The 23,655-nt window shown below is 36.6% G+C and overlaps 2 protein-coding genes across 3 annotated transcripts; one reads left to right on the top strand and one right to left on the bottom strand.

The window, feature by feature from the left end:
- Positions 1-10,567: 10,567 nt before the first annotated feature.
- On the top strand, positions 10,568-15,956 carry RB195_020833 (uncharacterized protein; the record flags this gene model as incomplete). 2 transcript variants are annotated; one of them, XM_064189327.1, is made up of 3 exons in its annotated part: positions 10,568-10,764; positions 15,454-15,523; positions 15,798-15,956. In XM_064189327.1, the coding sequence occupies 3 exons, from the start codon at positions 10,568-10,570 to the stop codon at positions 15,954-15,956; spliced, it is 426 nt and encodes a 141-aa protein (XP_064045208.1). The 2 variants fall into 2 exon arrangements, with proteins under 2 accessions (XP_064045208.1, XP_064045209.1); XM_064189328.1 differs by lacking the exons at positions 15,454-15,523; positions 15,798-15,956 and having other exon boundaries at positions 10,568-10,768.
- Positions 15,957-19,078: 3,122 nt separating this feature from the next.
- RB195_020832 (uncharacterized protein) lies at positions 19,079-19,395 on the bottom strand (the record flags this gene model as incomplete). The annotated part of the gene is made up of 2 exons (XM_064189326.1): positions 19,079-19,253; positions 19,322-19,395. 2 exons carry the CDS (start codon positions 19,393-19,395, stop codon positions 19,079-19,081), a joined length of 249 nt encoding a protein of 82 aa, XP_064045207.1.
- Positions 19,396-23,655: the final 4,260 nt, after the last annotated feature.

The raw sequence follows: 23,655 nt of genomic DNA, 5'->3' as shown, positions 1-23,655 counted from the left end.
CTTAAAATATCGCAGAAAATTCACCTATTGAACTATCGAAACCAGGAAAATTTATGGTGAATGCTGATCCGTGTGGAATGTAACTACGTTTCTTAATTTTTTAAAAATAATTGACTTCTCCTTTTGGATTTTGTCACCTATAACAGTGCTTAGAACAAGGAATTTTGGATTATTTTAGAGAGCGAATAATTTCTTGATCGTTTGCGGTTTTACAGAAGAATAAGAGGGGGCGCGAAAGAATCTTCTTCTTTGGTTCTCAGTCAGAACTAATCAGATTAGGCTGGGGGTAATTCCTAGCTCAACATGTATGATCCGTACACGGTATGACGGAGGTAGCAAACGGAAAATGTACACTAAGTCTAGGATTCGTAATGTTTAATACTAATGTAAAAATCAACAAAAATTAAATCAACATGCAAAAAAAAACCAGAAACGCTCTTTTGTAGAGGTAGAAATGCATTTTCAAATTCTTTCTTAAATAATGCTAAACTGTTTTTTTGGGTGGAAACTCAAAAAAAAACTACACTTATGCATCAACCTAACAACAACAATCCAAAAGAATATCAGCTGGCTAGTGTTTGCTAAATCCGGGAATTTTTCGGAATAGGTGGAGGAAAGAGGTTGAAAGCAAGTTCTAGAAATAATTTATTTTCTAAATTTAAATTTTTAAAACGGTTTGAAGCTGGTTTCAAAACTTAACTGATCTTATAATTTTCTATTTTTGTGGCTAAATGTCCAACATTCCAAGGAAAGAGTTTTCTACATCAAGTTTTCTTCATCATAAAAAAAAAACTATTGATTTCTTCACATCGTTTTCATTAGAGTGAGTAAGAATTTGACGAGCACATCAACAATATTTATGTTAAGTGAAGATTAACGGTACATAGATAGAGTTGTAAGCATGTGTTTACGAATAAACACTCCTACTATAAACCGTTTAATAGTTTTTGATGAAATATTCCCCACACAATTATCTGAGACACCTACACAAGGATTTATAAGCGATTAACAATTTTTCTCCTTGAGTTAATTATTTCACTCTGAGTTATAAAAATTATTTTGCTTTTCTGCTTTCGAGACGTTCATTGAGAGAGATTTCTTATCCACACAGCCATTTTCAGGATGCTGCGATAAGAAGAAACCTGGAAAAATATACATACGTATTATCTATAAAAAATATTCACGGGTTGAGATTTTGGTGATACTACTGGGTGAAAAAAAGAAATTTTTTTCTTAAAAAAGTGAAGATAGGTGTTTCTAGTTTTGTTTGGGGAGCCAACCAACGGATTTCCTCTTGAAGTTTTCACAAAAAGAATTCTGGCTAAGCCCTACATTCCGAACTATTACTGTACTTTATGAAATCGCTCCTAAAAAATTCTTAAAGCTTTTCTAGCAGATTGTCAAATTTTCTTTATTTTTCATTGTTTCACCTTTGACTTTGATCACTTTTGCCTCTTCCTTCATTTCTTCTTGTTCCTTAAATTGATCTCTTTCAGGCAGAACAGTCTCGAAGGTGATTTCAGACAGACATTTATCCTACACGGAGGTATCAGACCTCCTCGGATGTCCACATAGCGATTTTCTGGCTTATCGCTGCATTAAATAGATTGTATATAACCCAACACTGGTACTGTGTGGGTTCTATAGAGTCTTGAATTGCAAAGATCCTGGAAAATACACATATTATATATTTCGAAAAATTTCCGAATGTACACAATACATTCGGAAAACCGACCACATGTTCTCACCAAGTAATAAGTGAGTAATGGAAATTTTGGAAGTTCTAGAGACTTTACTACAGTTACTATATACTGCATAATACCACTGTACTGCTGTACTACATGTTAGGGCGAGTGTAGCGCAGTCGGTTAGAGGTTTCGCTCCCTGCACGATCGATCGAAGGTTCGAATCCGCCCTAGAGCTCACCAAGCCCTTCATCTCTCCGGGGTCGATAAATTGGTACCAGACTTGTCCGGAAGGATAAAAGCACTGACTTGACTCATCGGCTAGCCCCAGTAAGTCACTGTAGTCACTGTATGGGCCAGTTACACACTCGTGAACCTCAAACGATTCTGAATTGAGGTAAACGTGGTGGCGGATCCCATGCGGATTGTCTAATTCCAGACAGTTTATCCTTTAACTTTACACTGCATATTACCATAGAGTATAAAAATCCTTTTTTTTTATAGAGAAAAACCTTACAACTTTTTTTAAGTACTTTTTGGAACTTGAAATTGCCACATAAGGATTTTTACGCACCTATTAATTTTTTTTTAATTGTTTGATTGATGAAGTGGTACCGATCAAAAAATTACCCCTTTTCACATAATTCCCATTAATTTCATTAATTTCATTTTTTTCATTTTCAATTTCACTCATTAATTTCACGTTCCCATCAACATTTTCCGGAAGATTGAAACACGCGTGTGAGAAAAGTCTATCTCCAGCTAACACACTTTAAAGATTCCATTTTCTTGTTCTTGTGGATCAAAGAAGTTGATTTATAGATTTATTAACATAGTTATAAGAAAGAAATGAGATCCATAAAGGATCAGTTTCATACAATAAATAATCGTACACCCTAAAATCGAATCCCGTACTTGAACAAATGATAATAAAAAGCACACTGTGTTCATATATGTACAACATGATTTATACGAAAAAAAAAAACGCTAATTCGGAAGCAGGATATCACCATATTGAACGTGATCTGTGAAGAGTTGATGAAATCGTATCCATACAGTACTCATCCATATCCGTATCCTCGACCACACGTATCCCAGCGTTGACGCGTTACTCCCGTCGCCGTTTGGTCGTGGTAGAAGAAATTTGACGCCGTTGAATAGTACGGGTCTGTCTTAGTTCAATATCGCAGTCAACGATGATATGAAACATTTCGATAGAGGAGTCAGAAGTGGTGTCAGATGATGTGAGCAAAAAAGCTGCCTGGCACGGACGACTTCTCTGAGTGGGTTGGTTCATTTCCCTCAGCTTCAGCTTTTATATCCACGAGATCCGTAGCCACGCCCATAGGCGGAGGTGTGCCGGGAGCGGGCAAATCCGCTTTACCGTACAGCAGATGGAATCAAATAAGTATTAACCGTACCAATGACGAATGGAGAGGTGTAATTTGTTAAATAACTAGAATAACAAAAAAAAACCGAGACAGAAGAATTTTTGAGGAGAAAACGTAAGGTATTGAAGCGTGACGTTTCTGTACTTAATACTCTTGGATGAGCACTGTTTGTATCGTTAATCACTGGTCCTAATCCCGGTGAATTAACTAAATGTGTACCTATATATGTAACCTATTTGTCCTGATCGTAATATACCATATATAATTTTTGTTCGCCTAATTCTTGTTTGTTTTCGACCTCTATGTACTTCATCCTCCTCGTGACTAAGAAAGCTTTACTATAAAAATATTTAGTTGAAATAAATATTTTTATACGTCAACCTTACATAATTCCTTACGTAACGACTTTGACGCATTTGTTATAATGTGGTATTTGGCGACTTGTAGATACGCATTTTCAGAGTATGTTTCTGTTTTCAAATTTGTCAAACTAAAATATTCTAGCTTTCTGTAGTTTTTAATTTTCATTAGATAAAAAAAAGAAAAGGTCGCCTATGAACACAATCGTACTTGGGGGATTCCACTCGAGGTTCAACTATCGAAAAGCTTTGAAAAGAGAACTCAAACTCTAAACAAGTTAAAGCGAAGTCTACAACAAATTTTTTTTAGATTGTGTACAAATAAAAAATTGGGAATTAGATTTTTTTTGTTTAAAAAATAAATCTGTAAATTTAATCCAGCATTTGTGAGTTCATTCTAAGTCCCGGAACCCGGAAACTCGATAGCTTTCAAGTGTTACGCCAACCTGTGGTAACGTTTTTTTTTTTTCTCTGGAGGTAAAAAACGAATTTTATAGTTCGTTTGTGTGTTAAACCGGTATCGGAAATCAATTTTTCTATTTCCATTCCGCTAGGCGACATAGCATTTATTGCATTTAATTGCTATTCTGCTTCTGGAAAGCTAATGCGCATTCCCAAATCCTACAAGATTTCCTGGATTTATGTCTGATTTCTGAGAGGTCACCGTTATCTCTGAGCGGAAACCGCTGAAAGCTAGCTGGGTCTTTAGAAAACCTCTGGGTCAATTTTTCCATTTCCAACATTTTTCGCCAGACTTACTTTCTTTAATAGGGAATGAAAAAAGATTAGCTTATTACAAATATTGATATTCGCAAAAATATTGTGTAGCCAGCATGACTCCAGGGGCATTAAACACATTTCACGGATATCATTTAACATGGATGACAGCAGATCAATAGTTAAAGAATGGTTTATGAAAAAATAAAAGAAAATTGATCGCGTTCTAGTGAAAAAAATTAGTCTCCGTGTTCCTTAAAGGATAGTTCACTGACTTTACTGAGGTAGAAAAAAAACTCACTAAAGATCAGTCTCAGGATATTAATTTTGATGACTCATAAGTACAAACTCTACTAACTGTTTTTTCTATTTCTTAACAAAATAGTGGCAATAGTATAGATTCTAATCGGTTTTCTTATTGTAGATGTCATATTTAGAGGCGTTTTTGCAAAATCTCGGGATGGACATCGAGAAACTAACAGAAAAACCATGTTTTCGACTATCAGACGAACATTAATACCAAATTGAAGCTATACAAAATTGAAATTAAAAAGATTACACAGATGAGTACTTTTTTATAGTTCAAAAAAAAATTAAATGTTATTTAGTTGAGACATATCTACGGGGCGAAATTAGATGATTTGCTGATAGGATTAGGATTAGAATCCTATTGGTAGATACTTCCAGGGACTTTCATCAAATTACCGCCATCTACTGCGTATTTCCTGTTAGCATAATGATCAAAGCCACAAAAAAAAATCTCGCACAATCTTATTTGTATTTAAACTCTATTCTTTTTATCACTAAGCTTTTTTACTGAACTAGCTTTTTTCCTGAAAATTTTCATTCATATCAGTCAAAAAAGAAAAAGGCAGAAGTTATACATAGTTTATGCATGAAATAATGAATTTATCCTATTTACATCCTGGAAATGAGAAAGATAGAACTAGAAGAAATTTTCTGTTGTCCTCGTCAGTTTCCACTAAATAGGTCGACTCAAAAATTTAGTGTTACGAGATACGGATTTTTTTGTTTACTCTTTATTAAATTCTCTCTAGTCTATCAGATGAGATCTTTATCTTATCCTAGAAAGAGGTTTATAATAACCACAAATAATAGGATGAATAATACAATATATAAATAGTTTGTAATAACTAACGTCTAGAACTATATAAATATTAGAATTTTTCAAACAACTCCCTTACCTACTCTTTACTGCTTTTTCTGGATCATAAGATTAAATAATTTCCTGAAGTATTGTTGGAATTGTGTTAGGAGTACGAGTCATTTGATGCGAATTACGTCACGGATGGAGGTTTTTTTTTTCAATGTTTCTGGCACTAAATCGGTAGTGTCGTGCTTTTTTTTTGTGAAAATTCATAATTCCACCTTTATTTCTTTTTCTGGTCTGAGCGGGAACTATCGGGGCACTAATTTTTTTGGGAATGCTGTGAAAAAGATCGAGTTCAATTCTGGAAACTTCCCTTTTTTATCTTTATACTTGCTTTAGAATGGGATGTTCCGCCTAGAATGGTCTGACATTTGAATCATACGAAGAGTTGCTCTACTAAGCAGTAATAATTGCGTATTAATTTGAATGTCAGATTACTCACCCCACTCGTGATATGCACAGCACTACAATAAGTTGTAAATCTTTGGTTTTTTAAGGAATTACTAAATTATGAGATCGTTTTGACTGAAAAAGCAAACATAAAAAATAGACAAAACACTTAGCTTTCAGCTAAGCCTCTTAAGAAGAAAATATGCGGCTGATTTCCGTTGAGGTAATGGGAAAATATCCTAATAAAATAATAAACATGTCTTCGTCACAAATTATTTCAGGAAATCCTCTTAACGAAGAATCGGTTGTCATTTCCTGTCGTCACTAGAGTGATTCCTGGAGATAGTAGGAATATACCTGCGTAATCTGCATAATATTTTATGCAACCATTTTTGATTTTTTCTACTTAGTGGATGAAATCAAGCGGATAGTATTAGGTCAAGTAGAAATTGTAACTTTTAATTTCAAAATAAAAAATTCACATAGGAACAAATAGCAAAAGAAAGCAGAGAATTACTGAAAAATGTGACATATGAATTGATGGTGCATTTCTTGCCATATTCGACAGCATCGTTTTGATTCTTTTCTAATGATATTTATTTTTTATTATTTGAATTTGCTCTTTTAAAATTTTTGAGTGGAGTCTTCAGCAGGAAAAAATAGATTGTTTTTTATACCTTTCGTTTTCTTAAGTTGTTCGAGACGACAAAGCTGCTAAAGTTGAGACTTTTCGTGAGCTTAGAGGAAGTAGTGCTTGAATGTATCACCTTCAGATCGCTTAAAAAAATGGATATTTTGATTTTAAAGACGGAACAAAGAATGTACGAATAATGGTTGTTTTTTCGGAAAGAAAAATTCCCTTGCTTTTTAAACCAAAAATCCACTAGAGATTAATTATTGATATACCATGATATAGTTACTTCCATTGTTGCCTTATAGTTCAACAGGCTCCTCAACCCTCTGTATTTAGTTTTTCCTTTATTTTTCGTGTATTTTATGTCTTTTTCATTCTTCTTACACTTTTTTATTCTTCTTTTAGTGAACCTCAATAACAATAGAGATTTCAGCACCAGTTTTAATGACATAAAAAACTGGAATCAGTGGGAGTTACTATTAAAAACTACAACTCTTGCTAATTTTTCCCAATAATTTCTACTCCTAAGCGTATTTCAATGTTTGAGATAAAAAAAAAACACTCATTTACTTACTTACACTTACAACCTACACATGAATAAACTTTCATAAAATTTTTTCTTGGGACAAAGGTGAGCATAAGACCTTAAAGGTCGGTTTCTATGTTTCAATGCCAAACAACCACATTTTAAAATTTTGCAAATTTTTAACTTTCATATGCATTTTAAATTTATCCTGTAAGAAAACTTATTCCCTATTAAACATCAGTTGTATTCAAGAGAGTAAAGTATGGAAAGAAAAATCCATGGAAAGAAAAAAAATCCCAACACTTCAGTTAGACGTATCAGAATAAAATAGATGGTTATGTATTAGGAATGGGACACCTGTTAATGGGTTCTTTAAAAATTGTGGGAATCTTTTTTTACTCGGGTCAATTCAGATTTATTTTCAGCAGTTTTTCTAAGGAACGTAGGTCAAAGTTTTCCAGATGACAAATCAGAGGTCTGCTGTCATCTGAGATTTCATATTTTCCATCCTTTTCAATTTTCTTAGGTGTAGTTCCATATTTATATTATGCTTCATTTTGATGAAGTCATATAGGTATCCTGAAAAATCACCTTAATCGCCCTTGTAGGCTTCATTCTCCTATTTTTTTTCTTGCAATAGTACTTAGAAGATTAACAACTTTAATGGGCAAGTGCGCAAGCTCAGGAAGGAAAGGAAAGAAAATCCCACAATAAAAATGACTGCGACGAATTTCTGCTATTCTTTTTAAATATTAGAATAACAGCAACATATGTTGAAGTTAGTTTTGATTGAGATTTAGTTGCAGGAATGACTGGATTCCTTTATTTTGCACGGATTCACTACAATGTTTTGTCGTCAGTAATAATTACGACATTCCGTGCTACGAATACACGAACGTCACGTCTCAACACTTGACGTAATCCGCGTTTTAAACGCTAAAAATAGAGATCCGGAAAATAAATGAATTTGAGTTTGAATCGCACACAACCCCACGAGCCAATAAAGTGACCTGATTATTTCCTAAAAATCCACTGTTAAGCTCATGCGGGCGGCCGATTTTTCTACGAACTGAAGCAGAACCGCTAGCCAGACAGTGATATCACAGACACGCACGTTGCATCTGTATGGATTAGAGGGAGGATGCGGGCGAAAATTAAATACATATTCAAAGAATAGGTCGAAATCAGTATCGTAAGCATATCGATTTCAAAAAAGACCTCAAGCCGTTTTATTCCATGGTTTCCTCGACTTTTTAAATATTGGGTCATTGGTTTTCGTGACGGAAAAATCGACATTCGGAAAAAAAAGAAACAATTCAAATTTTTTGAGACCAAAAAGTTTCCGAATCTCTGTGGTTTTAAAATTGCTGGATTGATACTTCAAAAAACCCCATAGAAATTATTGTAGGATAAAAACTGCAAAAGACTAAAGTTTTACTCAAAAAGGATAAAAAAAAAGGATAAAGTCGCTGGCGTATCAATCCACTCGGGATGCACCAACGCGTTTTACTGGAATTCGTAATCGTTGGGGTTTTGGAACGCGTGCTGGCCTATACAATGACTTGCCGATGATCAAGACAGTGTTTTTATCCTCCTAGACAAGTCTGATACCAATTAATCCATGACCCCGGAGGGACAAAAGGCTTGGTTTGCACTAGGGCGGTCTCGAACCATCGACCGTGTGGCTTCAACGAACCTCTAACCGACTGCACCACACTTGCCCTTTAAGTTGTATTCAAGCACTGAAACATTCAGGAACCTAAGGTCCAATTGTTGTGTTGCACTGCATCCACGTACCTATCCCTGTCATTTGTGACCAACATGGAGGGAAACTGAAGCCATAGCAAACCATTTAAATTCTGATAGTATTTTTTCAATGGGTATACAATTTATACAAAAATAGTAGAATTTGCTTATGTTTTAGTTCACCTTCCATCAAAAAATACTATTTTCTACGCTTAGCGAATGTAAGTATGAGTATATGAAGCGTACAAATCCAAAATTAGCGTATTTTTGTACAGAATTGAAGTCAGAGAAGTCCTAGGCCGAAAAAAAAACCTTCATGATTGTAAAGGTTTTTTCCCATCAATCCTGAAATCCCATAAACTATAGAAAACGGAAAAATTTCTGAGTATTTGGTTACACCTCAACTTGATTTCTATGCACTTTTCATTTCACAGTAATTTGTGAGGGTTTTTCCTATCAATCCTGAAATCTCATACACTATACACAGATGAAAACTTCTTCGGTGTCAAAAATTTGAAATGTTTCTAGTCTTGTGTTTTAATTTTTTTGTAATGAAAAGTTCTTGGATATTTTAACATGCCCCTGTCAATTATAACAATAATGCTATTTTTTTAAAATTTTTATCAGTTCTTCCATCAAAAGCGGTGATTCTTTGGTGATAAATAATGCATCAGTTTTTTTTTTGGGAGTTTAGTCACTGAGAAAGAAGATTCCATTCTTGAATTTGATGGAATATTTATAGCATAAATGACTTCGAACCATTTCCAGGCTTTTGATAATGTCGAGAATTTCGAAACGTTAAGCCAAAAATAAAATTTCACCAAAACCTCGTCGGGATAACAGCGAACATTTAAAAATCCTATTTTTTCTTATAAGTAAAAAATTTTAAGCATAAAGTCATGAAAAAAAAAACACTACCATGATTATCGTTATATTCTATCCCTACTAATACACTTTTCCACAGCATTTTCCTAAATCACTTATTATGCGAATTACTGTGTGTAGGTTTTGTGCTGCCTTATCGCTTGCAACCTTATCGTCCACACATTTCGGATTTGATTTTTTTAAGAGCAGCAATAGAGTTTAGTCCTCTCTAAGCAGTTCGGGAAGAAAAAATGCCTTTCTTCTTAAAGGAACGATTTACTTTGTGGCGCTCCTCAAAAAAAATGCTAACAATTTTTTGTTTCGCACAGATATTTTGAGTTATTATTTCTTCCCGAACCTCACCGCTAGCAAGTTTCAACTGTATTTTTGTATCTACTTTGCAGTCTAGCCGATATTGAATGCACCTAAAAGGTTCTGTAAATAAATTATAGCTTTCTGGATTTTTTACTTAGAGAGAATCACCCAAGCTATTGAAGATAAATATTTCGGTTTTTTGAGCTTATGTTCTCTTCATGCTCGATATTGCAACAACAATTCTCTTGTGATTATTTTTTGTCGATTCGCTTAAGAATGCCAACAGGTACAGACACTGTAGGAGACCTTTGTGTACATATGCATGTGAAGAAAAGCAAGCCACCAAGTCTTAACACCTCTACTCTTCGATACTTGTAGATCAGAAGAACACACTAATAGATTAAATGTATTTATTACGAATAAAAAAGCTCGACAAATGACCCGTTTAGAGGAACACATCATATATACCCAAAAATCATAGCATATACCTCAGGAATTGATATGAAAGGAAACACAAATGTTCATATATGTACAACATGATTCAGGGAAATACCGCTGATTCGGAGCCAGGATATCGCCACATTGAAAGTGTGCTGTTTGAAGAGTTGATGAGACTGTATCCCAACGTTGACGCGTTACTGCCGTCGCCGTGTGGTCGTGGAAGAGGAAATTTGACGCCGTTGGATAGTATGGCTCTGTCTTAGCTCAATATCGTAGTCAACGATGATGTGGAACATTTCGATAGACGAGTCAGAAGTGGTGTCAGAAGATGTGCAAAGAAGCTGCCGGCACTGACGACTTCTCTGAGTGGGTTGATCCGTTTGCCTCAGCCTCAGCTTTTATATCCACGAGGTCCATAGCCACGCCCATAGGCGGAGGTGTGCTGGGAGAGAGGAAATCCGCTTTACCGTACAGCAGATGGAATCAAACAGTATTAACCGTACCAATGACGAATGAAGAGGCTTTGTAAGTTAAGGTGTGTTGAGATGCTAGCTAGAAGAACAAAAAAAAAACCGACCAGGAAGAATTTTTGAGGAGAAAATATAACATCTCGGAGCGTGACATTTCTCTACTTAATGCTCTTGGATCTGCATTGTTTGTAACGTCGATCTCTGGTATAGTATAATATAGTGGCAGCACGAGGTAGCCCAATTGAGGTAAGACCTCTGGAGAAGAAAAATCGAAAAACTCCTAATTAAGTTAAATTGCAACAATACTCGACAGTAAAATACTTTTGAATGGAAAAATGTTCGGTTTAGCAGCAATAATTGTGTGCTAATTTAAATACGAAATCACTTAACCCTCATGTGACATACAGTACAGAAAATAAGCCGCATGTCTTTGGTTCCAGAAACTAATTCATCACTTTACTAAATGAATTCACTTTGTCTCAAAATAGCTTAGCCAGTGCAGCTAAGTTTTGAAAGAATAAAATTTAGAGGCAAATTTAGAGGCAAAAATTTAAGAACCAATCCCTTGTGAAATTGTTAAAGTTTTGATTTTGGAAAGAATGAGATCTGTGGATTTCGGGAAAAGCAGAATAAATCAAACAAAGGTGAGCATGGCTTTAAAATACTTCAAAACTGTTTCTCTCTAAAGTCGTAATTACATTTTTCCCATAGCCCAAACTCAGGACTCTGACCTGAACTGACTTTACAAACCGGCTAGCCCCTGCCATTCATTGTATAGGCTAGATACGAGCTCGTAAACCTAAAACGATTCTGAGCTAAGGTGTATACGGTGGCGAATCCCAAGCGGATTGATTAACGTCGGACACTTTGTCCTTTATCCTTTTTAGGTATAAAACTTCAAGCATAAAGTCATGAAGAAAGAAACACATAAGCATGATTACCGTTATATTCTATCCCTATTAATACATTTTACTGCGATATTTTCTTAAATCTCTAAAACAACATTCTATTATCCAAATTACCGTGCGGAGGTTTTGTGCTGCATTATCGTCTGCAATCTTATATCCCACATATACCGAGTTTACTTCTTTCAAGAGCAGCAATGGAAATTTAGCAGATTTTTTCTGATGTTTTACAAACGAAAAACTATTCGACAACGACATAATTGTATAAATGCGAAGTATTTTTAAATATTACTATTTTTAATTCTTTTTTCCTCTCTGTTGGCTGTCTTTCCTTAAAGAACTCAAATACAACGTCTTGAAAACGTAGTAGTTAAGGTTTCTTAAATGTTAGTTTCCTAAATAAGGCCGAAAGCGATCATTTTTCACAATTTCAACGGTTAACAGGGGTTGAGTGCTCAAACATGTGATGAGCATATCCCACACAAATAAATTGAAGGTTACTGACCCACCGTGATTATTTTTCATTACTTCCGAACGTTCAATACGGCCTAAATTATACTTAAGCAGGAGAATCGGGCTTATTTCTTTTTCGCGTGTACGTAGCCGTTGATGTGCTACAATATTTTGTCTTCATTTTACCCCGGGAAACATTTCCTGCTATAAACACGCGTACGTCACGCGCAACATTAGATTCAATCGTTCTCCATGAAAACTGTCTCAACGGCTGCAAGATGCAATGAATCTAGGAAACAGCAGATCCTGCAACCCACGGATGAGCTGAAAATTTTGTAAAAACCCGTAGTTAATCTCTGTTATTAGAGGGATTTAATCAGCGAGAGGATAAATCTTATCATGTCATGCATTGATGTCACAACATGGATAAGTGGGTGGACGTGAGACGAACAATCCCAGAGGTCTGGTTTTGCACAACTTTGGCTGAAAAAATGATTGTCTTAGATGGAAAAGAAAATATCAAAATATAATTTGGTATAATATCATGATATATGATAACTGGCTTATTCTGTCACGTGTGTGTGTGTGCGTGTGCGTGCGTGCGTGCGTGTGCGTGTGTGAGTGTGTGTGTGTGCGTGCGTGTGTGTGTGTGTCTGTGTCACAAAATTCAAAAATAGGGTTGCAACGGGTCCACTAGCGTCGAGTTGGTGCCTCAACGCTAGAAAGCTTTAAAATGGAGTGCGACAGGTCCACCGGTCCCAGATACCTATGGAAGCTTGTGCGACGGGTCCATTGGCGTCGGATTGGTAAGCCGGCGCCATCAAGCTATAAAATGGTGTAAGACGGGTCCACCGGCGTCGGGTTGGTGCGCCGGCGCCAGATAGCTATAGAAGGGGGTGCGACGGGTCCACCGCTGCCAGATGCCTATAGAAGCGGGTGCGGCGGGTCCACCGGTGTCGGATTGGTAAGCCGGCTCCAGGAAGCTATAAAATGGTGTAAGACGGGTCCACCGGCGTCGGGTTGGTGCGCCGTCGCCAGATAGCTATAATATGGGGTGCGACGGGTCCACTGGCGTCGAAATGGTACGTGATAACTTCGTGTGTAAGACGCAAAAGGTAGATGGTCGCGGTCGTTTTATGGCCGTGGCCACTGGGCACTTTGCTTTTCATCTTTATGACTCCTCCGCCTGCCTATTTCCTTCTTCGTTCGCCTCAATTTTGTAGCATGCCGTTCTCAGAAAGTGGAAACACGCATGCAAACGGTTGCGTAAATAGTAGCAAGATGTTTATGTGATCTGAGGTGGAAATTTATCCTTATCAGTAGGAAGATGCTTTTCACGTCATTTTATGCTAAAACATCCTTCTTTGATAACTGCTTGGGGAATACAGGAGGAAAACTGAAAAAACTGATACTTTTAAATTTTGTCTAGAATATATTGGTATGGAATGTTTGAAGCTGATGTTCGAATGTTTTCCAAATGTATTATAGAACTGACGCGTTTACAAAGAAGACTATGAAATCTTCCGCTTTTAGTTATAATATAAGAAAGGAAGAGAGATTGTTGGAGATACACGAGTCCAATTTCACAGAACATGCCACTACTGTTAATTTTCGTTGATTAGTGAAGGGGAGCAAAGCGAACACCACAGAAAGTCTGAAGTCCGGTATTGGTCGGACGTTCAGACTGGTGTACTGTAATAGGACGGGTATAATAGGACGATAAGTTGGTACCAGACTTGATTGGCTGGCCTCTGCAAGTTATTAAATGAGCCAGCTACACGTTCGTGAACCTCAGACGATTCTGAATTGAAGTGAACATCCCAAGCGCCAGAAACTTTATGCTTTGTAATATCTTCTATAGGAATTTGTTGCACATTTTAACATTATTATTGTTTTTGTTCAGAAATCGCATAGCAGATTAAGTCATATCGCATTTTATTTCAATTCTCACTATTTTTATTTATTTATTCTTTCTATTTTTTTTATTTTTATTCTTACTGATTGATTTGCTTTGGTACGTGAACACTCTCCGTATCAGAGTTTAATCAGAATAGAAGGACTGATGTCGCTCTTAGCTGAAAATACTTCATGAGGAGTTTTTGAATGAATGCTTAAAATCTGCAAAGCGAAATAATTACTTCCATCGAACTGTTAAATAAGGTATTCTTTTTGAATCTGTTTTAGGCTGCCAACGGAAAAAGGAAAAAAAAATTCCAAATACAAATCTAAAAAAGAAAACAAAATTTCAGACAGGATGTAGGCCAATAGGGGTTAAATATTAGAAAGAAAAATCAACAAAAATAAATAAAGATACTAGAAATAAGAACCAAATTTTTGGTAGGTTAGAGGGCAGCCAGAAGCAAATGCGTTTAAAATGTATACTTTTAGAATCTTTGGGCTAAATGTGACTGTTTTAAAATACAAATAAAAAGTGGGACATGGCTGTTTATATTTACCAGCGTTTCCAGCGTTTATAAATCCTATTAGGAAGAATATGCCGCTAGAAAGAGGGCCAATAAACTATTTTGTTAGCCGTGTTAACTTCTTCATAAACTGCCTCATCTTCGCTACTCTATCAGTTATCGGATGGATTTTTAATACAGCTACAAACTACTGGCGGCATCGTTCGGATCTTCACCAACAATTACGTCTCCAACGGCGTTACTAACACCACGTAATCTTGACGAAGATTAATTGTACGACCAAAATCAGTTTCATGACATTTTTTTTCAATTTTAAATACACCTCCTGGGAAAAAATAGTTCTCACGAACTACATATGACAGTATGTCTTCTCGGAAGAGCTTATTGGTGGCCAGTCGCCTTGAAATAAATCGCCCGCAAAAATGACTCTCTTGCCTATGAAGACGTCGCACTTCTTGGATGATTTCATTGACCTACGTGAGTCCTATGAATCGCCGGCCCTTAGGACTATTCGGTCGGTAGTCACTGCTAAGGGTAGTTTAATCGAAGCTAAGTTTGGCCTTGTATCTGGGCACTTGTTATTTTTGTTGGTGGATTTATATTCTAAAGGTGTTCTTTTACCGCTGGAAGAATTTTGACTGTCCCCTTAGATGTAGAGTAGTTTTGAAAAGTGTTAAAAAATCATGAAAAAGCTGTCTCCATAGTTTCCGAGTTCTGGAATTTTCAGGTTGTTTTTGCGCTGAATATTGGTTAGATTTCACACAAAACGCTCGACCGCTAGTGTGTTTTTGGCTTGGGGATCAGGATAAGAAGGCAAAAGAGCCAACTACGTATTTTTCTGGAGAGAAATCAGTCAGTTTCTGTGGAATGCGGGACCTCTGACATTTTTTCTAATTTCCGTTCCTAGAAAATGAAAATCTTGGACAGACTGGAGCATTTTAAAACTCTATCTTTATTTTTTAGCGGTAGACATAACAACAACAATTTTCCTGTCATTCTTTTGGAGGTTCGATTCGCTAAAGAGTGCCAACAGGTACGGACACTGTAGGAAACCTTAGTACACATATGCATTTGAGCCAAAGCAAGCCACCAACCAAGTGTTAACACCTCTACTTTTCGATACTTGTAGATCAGAAGAACACATTAATAGATTAAATGTATTTATTACGAATAAAATAAATAAATAAAGTTCGAAAAAATGACCCGTTTAGAGGAACACATCACATATACCCAAAAATCATAGCATATACCTCAGGAATTGATATGAAAGGAAACACAAATGTTCATATATGTACAACATGATTCAGGGAAATACCGCTGATTTGGAGCCAGGATATCGCCACATTGAAAGTGTGCTGTTTGAAGAGTTGATGAGACTGCATCCCAACGTTGACGCGTTACTGCCGTCGCCGTGTGGTCGTGGAAGAGGAAATTTGACGCCGTTGGATAGTACGGCTCTGTCTTAGCTCAATATCGTAGTCAACGATGATATGAAACATTTCGATAGAGGAGTCAGAGGTGGTGTCAGAAGATGTGCAAAAAAGCTGCCGGCACTGACGACTTCTCTGAGTGGGTTGGTTCGTTTCCCTCAGCTTCAGCTTTTATATCCACGAGATCCGTAGCCACGCCCATAGGCGGAGGTGTGCCGGGAGTCAGCTAATCCGCTTTACCGTACAGAAGATGGAGTAAAACAGTATTAACCGTACTAATGACGAATGAAGAGGTGTAATTTGTTAAACAACTAGAATGACAAAAAAACCGAGATAGAAGAACTTTTGAGGAGAAAAACGTAACATCTTGGAGCGTGACGCTTCTCCACTTAATGCTCTTGGACGTGCGCTACTTGTTTGTATCGTTGATATGTCTCTAAATGTGTGGTTATATATGAAACCTATTTGTAACCATAATATAGCGGCAGCACGACGTAGCCCAATTGAGGTAAGATCTCCCGGAAAGAAAAATAAAAAAAAACGTTATTAAGTTAAACTGCACTCAATGAAAATACTTTCGAAGGGGAAAATGTTCGGTTTAGCAGCAATAATTGTGCACAAATTTAAATATGAGACGCTTTTCTTTGATTTGTTTGGCTATGTTTGGTTTCAGAATCTATGAAGTAGATCACTTCACAGAATGAATTCACTTTGTCTCAGCCAGCTATAGCTTAGCCCCTACAGCCCTACAGGTTTTTAAAAGAATAAAATTTAGCGACAAATTTTGTTTAAAAAATTAATATGGAACTGGACATGTGCCAGTGAAATTGTTAGATTTTTAATTTTTGAAAGAGTCAGATCTGTGGATTTTGGGACAAGCGAAATAAATCAAACGGATCAAAATGAGCATGGCATATTTTTCTTGTTATCGTCAGCCCATTTAAAATACTTCAAAGCCATCTTTCTGTGAAGTCGTAATTACATTTTTCCCATAGTCCAAACTCATGACCTGACCTGAACTGCAGAGTATTTTCAAATAGCTGCGGTTGAAGAAGACGATTTTACGATGACCAACTCATTTTGGAACAAAGTGGGACCATCTTAGTCCTCCATATTCTTCATTCCTTCTCCTCTCTGTCTGAGTTTTCCTTTAAGAACTCAAATACAACGTGTCGAAAACGTAGTAGTTAAGGTTTTTTGAATGCTAACTTCCTATATGTAGCCCAAAGCGGTAATTTTTCACAATTTCAGTTGTTAACAGCAACTGAGTGCTCAAACATGTGATGAGCATATCCCACACAAGTAAATTGAAGGTTAATGATCCACCGTGATTATTTTTCATTACTTCCGAACGTTCATTTCGGCGTAAATTATACTTAAGCAAAAAAAATATTATTATTATTATTTCTTTTTCACTTATTTATTATTTATTTATCTTTTATTTCTTATTTCTTGCTTATTACTTTTTCATGTACACGTAGCCGTTGATGTGCTGTAATATTTTGTCTTCATTATTCCTTGGGAAACATTTCCTGCTATAAACACGCGTACGTCACGCGCAATATTAGATTCAATCATTCTCCATGAACACTGTCTCAACGTTTGCAACATGAGTGGATCTAGGAAAAATCTGATCCTGCAACCCACGAAATGAGCTGGAAATTTTGTAAAAACCCGTAGTTAATCTCTGTTATTAGAGTGAATTAATCAGCGAGAGGATAAATCTTATCATGTCATGCATTGATTTCACAACATGGATAAGTGGGTGGACGTGGGACGAACAATCCCCGAGGTCTGGTTTTGCACAACTGTGGCTGAAAAAATGATTGTCTTAGGTGGAAAAGAAAATATCAAAATATAATATGATATAATATGTACTATAATAGGGCGGGTGTAGTGTAGCGGTTAAAGGTTTCGCTTCGTGCACGATCGTTCGTAGGTTCGAATCCGCCCCGGTGCCCCCCAAGCCTTTCATTTCTCCGGGTCGATAAGTCGGTACCAGAGTTGTCTAAAGGACAGAAACACTTACCTGACAGATCGGCTAGCTTCCGCAAGTAATTGAATGGGCCAGTTACACATTCGTGAACCTCAGACGATTCTGAATTGAAGTGAACGTGGGGGTGAAGGTCCCAAGCGGACTTATTAACGCCAGAAACTTTATCCTTTATAATATGTACTTATAAAAAATTGTTGCATATTTTAACATTATTATTGTTTTTTTTTAGAAATTGCATAGCAGGTTAAGTCATACCGCTTTTTATTTCAATTCCTACTATTTTTATTTATTAATTCTTCCAATTTTTTTATTTTCATTGTTATAGGTTGATTTGCTTTAGTATATGAACACTCTCCGTATTAGAGGCTAATCAGAATAATAAATCAGGTACTTTTTTTAGGCCTAGAACTTCACTGGTCAAGCGAATGTTAAATATAAACAACAACAGCATCAATAACATGATTTTTCTCGTGTTTTAGGTTGAACTTCCCTTTATAAAAACAATGCTCCTGTTTTTATTTTTTTTTTTCAAAAAATATATCCCCATTACTAAAGGGGATCCGTCTGTATGAAAAGCGAGTCTGAACGGTGTTACCGTATGCCTTTAGTGATTTCAGCAGCGATGGCTGTAACTGAATCCTGGAACACCGATGTCAGGGATCAGATGTGATTTTTCAAATCGTTTGAAACTGAACGTTAAGTTATTTCCTATTTATTTTGTCTCCTAATCACTTCGATCTCAAAAAAAAGCAGTTGATTTGGTGCTTTTAGTAGACGAAGTGTCCGATCTGAAGACCTGATTAAAAAGTTGAATAATTTGCAAATAGGGTTTCATTCTTTTTTCTCCTCAGGAACCTTGTGAAACACTTTCCAGACAGCAAATTCTGGAATGTTTTGTTCATGTGAATTGTGAGTTACAATTGTTTATTTATACCTATTCATACTCAATATTGTGGAAAAATGCATTTATTCTACATACCGTAAGCTGATCACAGTAAAACGAGAGCTGAACTAAGAAAAAAAAAAGGAACAAGAACAAGTGGGATTCCTGAAGGAAGATGCGACAGCACAGGAAAATACTGCAGTCCCTATTGTATTCGATGGGGAACGTGATAGTAAGGTGTGCACATCCTCATAATAAGAGATAAACCAATGCCACACGTTAACCCCACCAATACGGATAGAACCATGGTCTCCGAAAACAACAAAACGGTCCGCCAAATCCCCACGGTGGAAAACCCCATGGGCGAAATCCCCACCGTGGAAAACCCCATGGAGGAAATCCAAACCAGCGTCTGCCAAAACCAAAGAAACTCCTACGCTTTGTTCGTATTCCTCTGAAAAAAAAATGATGAAAAATTTCGGAGAAACTATTGTAGACGAAGAAAAATTGAATATTACTAACTGAAGTGGTTTTGGTGCCGCAAGTGCAGTGATGACGACAACTGCGAATATAAGAAGAAAATGTAAAAGTCGCATATCAAACTCTGAATTTCAAAATTAAAATTAAAAAATTTCTAAGACATTCTGGTGAGTCTCGATTTATCAGCGTACTTCAAAAGTAACTTCGACTACCCTATGAATAGAGTTGTTTTGAGATCGAAGTAAATCTCTGAAGGATAGTTGGTTCACACAATATTTTTTCACCTTTATTTTGCTAAGTCTACGCCTTCACTAAACCAAGAAATTTTTCAAGTATACATTTCACACTTTTCTTGAAATGTGTTGCGTCCAAAAACGAATGTAGCCTCACTCAGTGAAAAAAAAATATTGTCAAGTCAGGATGAAAAACAAGTCACTATGGACATTCGATGGTCAATGGTGACAGATGGTGGAAATTTCATGGAAAAATGATGCAGCATGAGAAAACCAACAACTAAAATCCTGTTTAAGAAAAATGAGTTGTGAAAAATATGAAAACTGAAGGTTACACTGCCGATGATGTTACTGATATACTTCTGTACACCATTCGAAAAAAAATGGAGTTTGACGAAGATGTTGCTGGGCACAAAATAGAAACAGAGCACAATTTTGCTACACTTTTAGCTTACTTGGTTTTGCGGAATTGAGTATATTTGAAAATGACAATAATTATTGATGAAAATAAAGAATATTACAATCTTGCTCAACTAGACAGTATCCCGAAAAACGAAGTTCCTGAAGGCCACAGATTCGTATAGACGTTGTGTCTGAAGAAAAATTGAAATTAATTCAGTCTGATTGCAGCACAATTACGAATTCATGATACATCATCTGCGGTAGAATTTGAAGGAATTTATAGGTATTGTGACCGTAGAGACGTTGTGCCTGAAGAAAGAAATCCATTCGTCCATCGAAGGGAATAACTTGATTCACTTGACCTCTACAGGCTCAGAAAATATCTAAAGTTAACTTCTGTCCCACTCGTGTCTGGTTAAAAATAAGCCCGACAGAGTGCCTTCCAGTATTTTTTCCATAAATCCGATTTTTTTGCCTCGCGCCATGCCACAGATCCGCTTCGACCATCTCGTGGACGCAGGGACACAACACACGTTGATTGATTTCATCCCGGAAGGTTGGCGCCTACCACTAGGATACTTTTGAAAATAGTTTATTCTTCAAAAAAGGGAAAAACGAAGAGAACTGATGCTTCCTTGTCATTTATTTAACTGAAATGACACCATCGAAAAATACGGCATTGCCGAAGTACAAGCTAAAAAATCACAATCAGAAGAATTATTTGTTATGAGTCTCTTTGAAATTTGCTAGTTTTGTCATTTATCTCATTTAACTAATCTGTTACCTTAATAGGTGGAGGTTTTTGCAAGTATACTCCCATGATTATTTTAAAAAATATGCTTTTTTAAATAAAGAAATAAAAGCCGGGGGTGCTGCTGTGGTAGGAGATTTTACTGAAAATAGATACCCGATCGTGTTAGAAATCACTTCAAGCCAAGTAGGGAAATGTTCGGTACCATTTCTACAAGACTTGTCTAGGATTTGACTAAAATCCGGGTAAGAAAAGAATTGGCTTGACTTACTGTCACAAACTATTTGTTGTGATAAGAAATGAAGTGTTTCACCAAATATCCTACTATTAACATCAAAGAAATATGTTCTTTGAAATAAAGATATAATTGGCGGGTGCACCGTAGCCGTAAGAGATTTTGGTGTGACTGCACGATCGGTTAAAGCAACCTAAGGTAGACATATAGTCCATAGTATTTTTACCCAACTTGCCTGGGGGCGACAAATACTGACCGAATATATTGACTACAAGTCAATGTCTAGGAATCATCCAGAAACCTTTACAATTCTAAATTAATATATTCATACCTCAGAGTGGCTTGTCTGCATCAGTCGCCATTTCCTTAATCCTATTCCAGAGAATTGTCCTTTTCGAACAAAGCGAATTTTTTCGATGCAAAATCGCCGCTTAAATGCGAGTTATTTGCATCTTTTTTTTTATTCCCCTTCCATTCCTCCTCTCACTTCTACCACTTCCTCGAGTATTTCTATTGCCATTCCTTTATTTCTGTTCTTTTACTCGCTCGCATTTCACGTTTCCCTCTTTTCCTACTTTTCTCTTTTAAGTGTAACCTGTCTGACATTTATCTTTCCTGATCTCTGTAAAGCTGTTTCCTTCCGCGATTGCAGCATTTTGCGGATTTTTCTCGAAGCTGATAAAGATTATCCAGAGCTGATTCGCAAACAACGTCACGCTCTGGTTTGGGGCGGATGTAGACGTCTGATACAACTACTCACGCTGTACACAGTGTTTCGGATCAAGTACTAAGATTAGGAGGAATTCTTAAGATTGAATCAAGCTGTATAGGAAATAAGAAGAAATATCACAGACAGTAGAAAATTAGTCTGATGACTCCTGAGACTATTATCGGAGTAGCTGGTTGAAATTTCAATAAAGAAAGTAGGCACGACTTTTTCAAGATGGTTAGGAGATGGAACCGTTTATCGTTACAATAGAAATTTGATGCGAAGGAAAATTCAAGGCAATATAGTTTTCTTTGACAGCCGATTCTCTTTCATTGATACCAATCATTCAGTCTTTAACTTTGCAAATTTATTATAATTATTTTGAAAATTAAAGAGCAGTGATTTTACAATGCAACCTCTCTCTCTAAAGAATATTTCTGATGATCCGACCTTTAGTGTTCTTCTATTGTTTCGAATGCTCTACATAGGAAATAGTGTCAGCTTCTGCCTAGAGTCATAATTTTTCTCATTTCGGACCCGATATTTAGTGAAAGGAAGCTGAACACATCCTGAAGCGTTTTCACTTAAAGGCATCATCCCACGAATCTGGTGTGGTACGGTGGGTTCTGCCTATCCGGGGGTCGTAGATTCTGTGGAAAACAGTGATTTCGTCCGTTTCTCCACGCATCAGTGGAATTGGACGGACCCCGGAATGCTGTTTCTTATGACGGCTTATGTTGCAATGCGCAACGTTTGCGCTCCGCCCAACCTCGCCCCTCTAGCGATTCGTAGAAGACCCATTTACACGAATTGCAGGTGGTGGAGGAGGTGGAAGGAGGTGGAGGGAAGGGCGCAAGGGACTCGCTGCTATTCAGGGCGTCGTAAGAAACAGCGTTCTGGGATTGTCCATATCCACTGATACAGGGAGAAATGGATGGAATCACCAATCCCCATAATCTACGATTCCCGTATACGAATATTCCACCTGAAATTCGTACCAACTCTGATTCGTGGGTTGATGCCTTTAAGGAACATTAAACTATCGTTTGGTTAAGCTAATGATGAAATGTTCAAGAGTATTTTCTGGATTTTGAACATGAAAAATGTTGCAGAAAGTGATTGGGATAGCTGACTTAATTTTTTTTTTTGTTTTTTTTTGTAAGCTAAGTGTTCTACCCCGACTTTTTGTAGTTAGATACCTGGAACTACTGCTGTACAAAAAAAAATCCTGCTTTTCCAATCACCTCAGATCAGATCAGAGCATCCATCCATTTGAGTTGTTACAATAGAAAAAATAAGTTAATTAAGAACCTTTGAAGCCGATGGTAAAGTAGGGCAGGTATCGATTCCTTCTTTATCTCCCTCTTTATCTCCTTCTGCATAACGTTCAACACAACTTGTTTAGGTGTGCATCTCCAGCTTGTTCTTCTTCAACATTAGAGTTTCTATATGATCGAGTGGATTCGTCTCAACAACTGTTCTCTGTCTTACAACACCTTATCCTTCTTATAACAACATCTTATATCTCATAATCACTTGATGAAGAATCACCACTATCTTATAAACTCCGTAGAGTTTTGTAGAAAGACTTCTTATCTGCAGATAATCCCAGACGTGTAAAAATTGTCGTTCATGAGTAAAAGTACGTTAGAAAACTGATATTTAAGCAAATAGTATTAAAGTTGATGAGAAGAAGAAATGGAGAAAAGTGTTCAGTACGGAATCAAAAAAGATTAAGGTAACTAGAATGATGCCATCTACAGAGGTTTTCTTCGATAAGTGGGCTGAAAAGTAATGGAAAGTGTTAGAAACAAATGAAGCGACAAATTCGTCTTCCTCGTGGGATGCAACCGTTTACTTCAGCGTTTCTGTTTACGGACTCGTTTCGAGTTTAGGAAACACTCAAAATTTACATTACATGAGGAGTAATAGTAAACCATAAGGATAAACTGGTTCTGTAGTAATATGTATGATTGATCCGCGATGACTAACTGTTTTACACTACTTTAAACTCAGTTGTACTTTATTTTATGATCGTTCATGTAT

The sequence above is a fragment of the Necator americanus genome, chromosome II (genome assembly GCF_031761385.1).
Source record: "Necator americanus strain Aroian chromosome II, whole genome shotgun sequence".
NCBI classification, from domain to species: Eukaryota; Metazoa; Nematoda; class Chromadorea; order Rhabditida; family Ancylostomatidae; genus Necator; species Necator americanus.
This window is presented reverse-complemented; position numbering and strand designations above follow the sequence as displayed.